The sequence below is a fragment of the Penaeus monodon genome, chromosome 21, assembly GCF_015228065.2.
Source record: "Penaeus monodon isolate SGIC_2016 chromosome 21, NSTDA_Pmon_1, whole genome shotgun sequence".
NCBI lineage: Eukaryota > Metazoa > Arthropoda > Malacostraca > Decapoda > Penaeidae > Penaeus > Penaeus monodon.
In genome coordinates, this window is record NC_051406.1 from 11,955,219 (window position 1) to 11,955,572 (window position 354).

At 42.1% G+C, this 354-nt stretch overlaps 1 protein-coding gene across 1 annotated transcript in view; it reads left to right on the forward strand.

Annotated features, from left to right (window-relative positions):
• Positions 1 to 234, forward strand: part of LOC119586221 (cardioacceleratory peptide receptor-like) — a gene marked incomplete at its 5' end in the record, with an annotated part of 29,763 nt that extends 29,529 nt beyond the window's left edge. Inside the window, 1 exon segment of the mRNA XM_037934925.1 lies at positions 28 to 234. Coding sequence (XP_037790853.1) covers positions 28 to 172 — 145 coding nt within the window.
• Between the last annotated feature and the right edge of the window lie 120 nt (positions 235 to 354).

The window sequence follows — 354 nt, forward strand, 5'->3', positions numbered from 1 at the left end:
GAATCCTGAAGTGTCGTTCCCCTGCAGGTACAACCCGATGCGTCAGGGCGTCGAACTCAACAAGGGCGTGACGCAGACGACGACGGTGCCGAAGGAGTACCTCAACACTGAGCTCCTCACTTACAACACCAAGAGGAAGCATGACTCGTACATCAAGGGATCCGTCGTTTAGGGAAATGGCATCATGGCGTTGGATATTTTAAAAGATAGAATTGATATATTGGTATAAAAAAACAAACATGTGAATAAATTATTTAATATGTCTTGAGTCTTGCGTATGAATGAAGAGAACTGCGTGTTCAAAATGTGAACTTATACATTATATATACTGTATATATATGCGCACACGTCAAC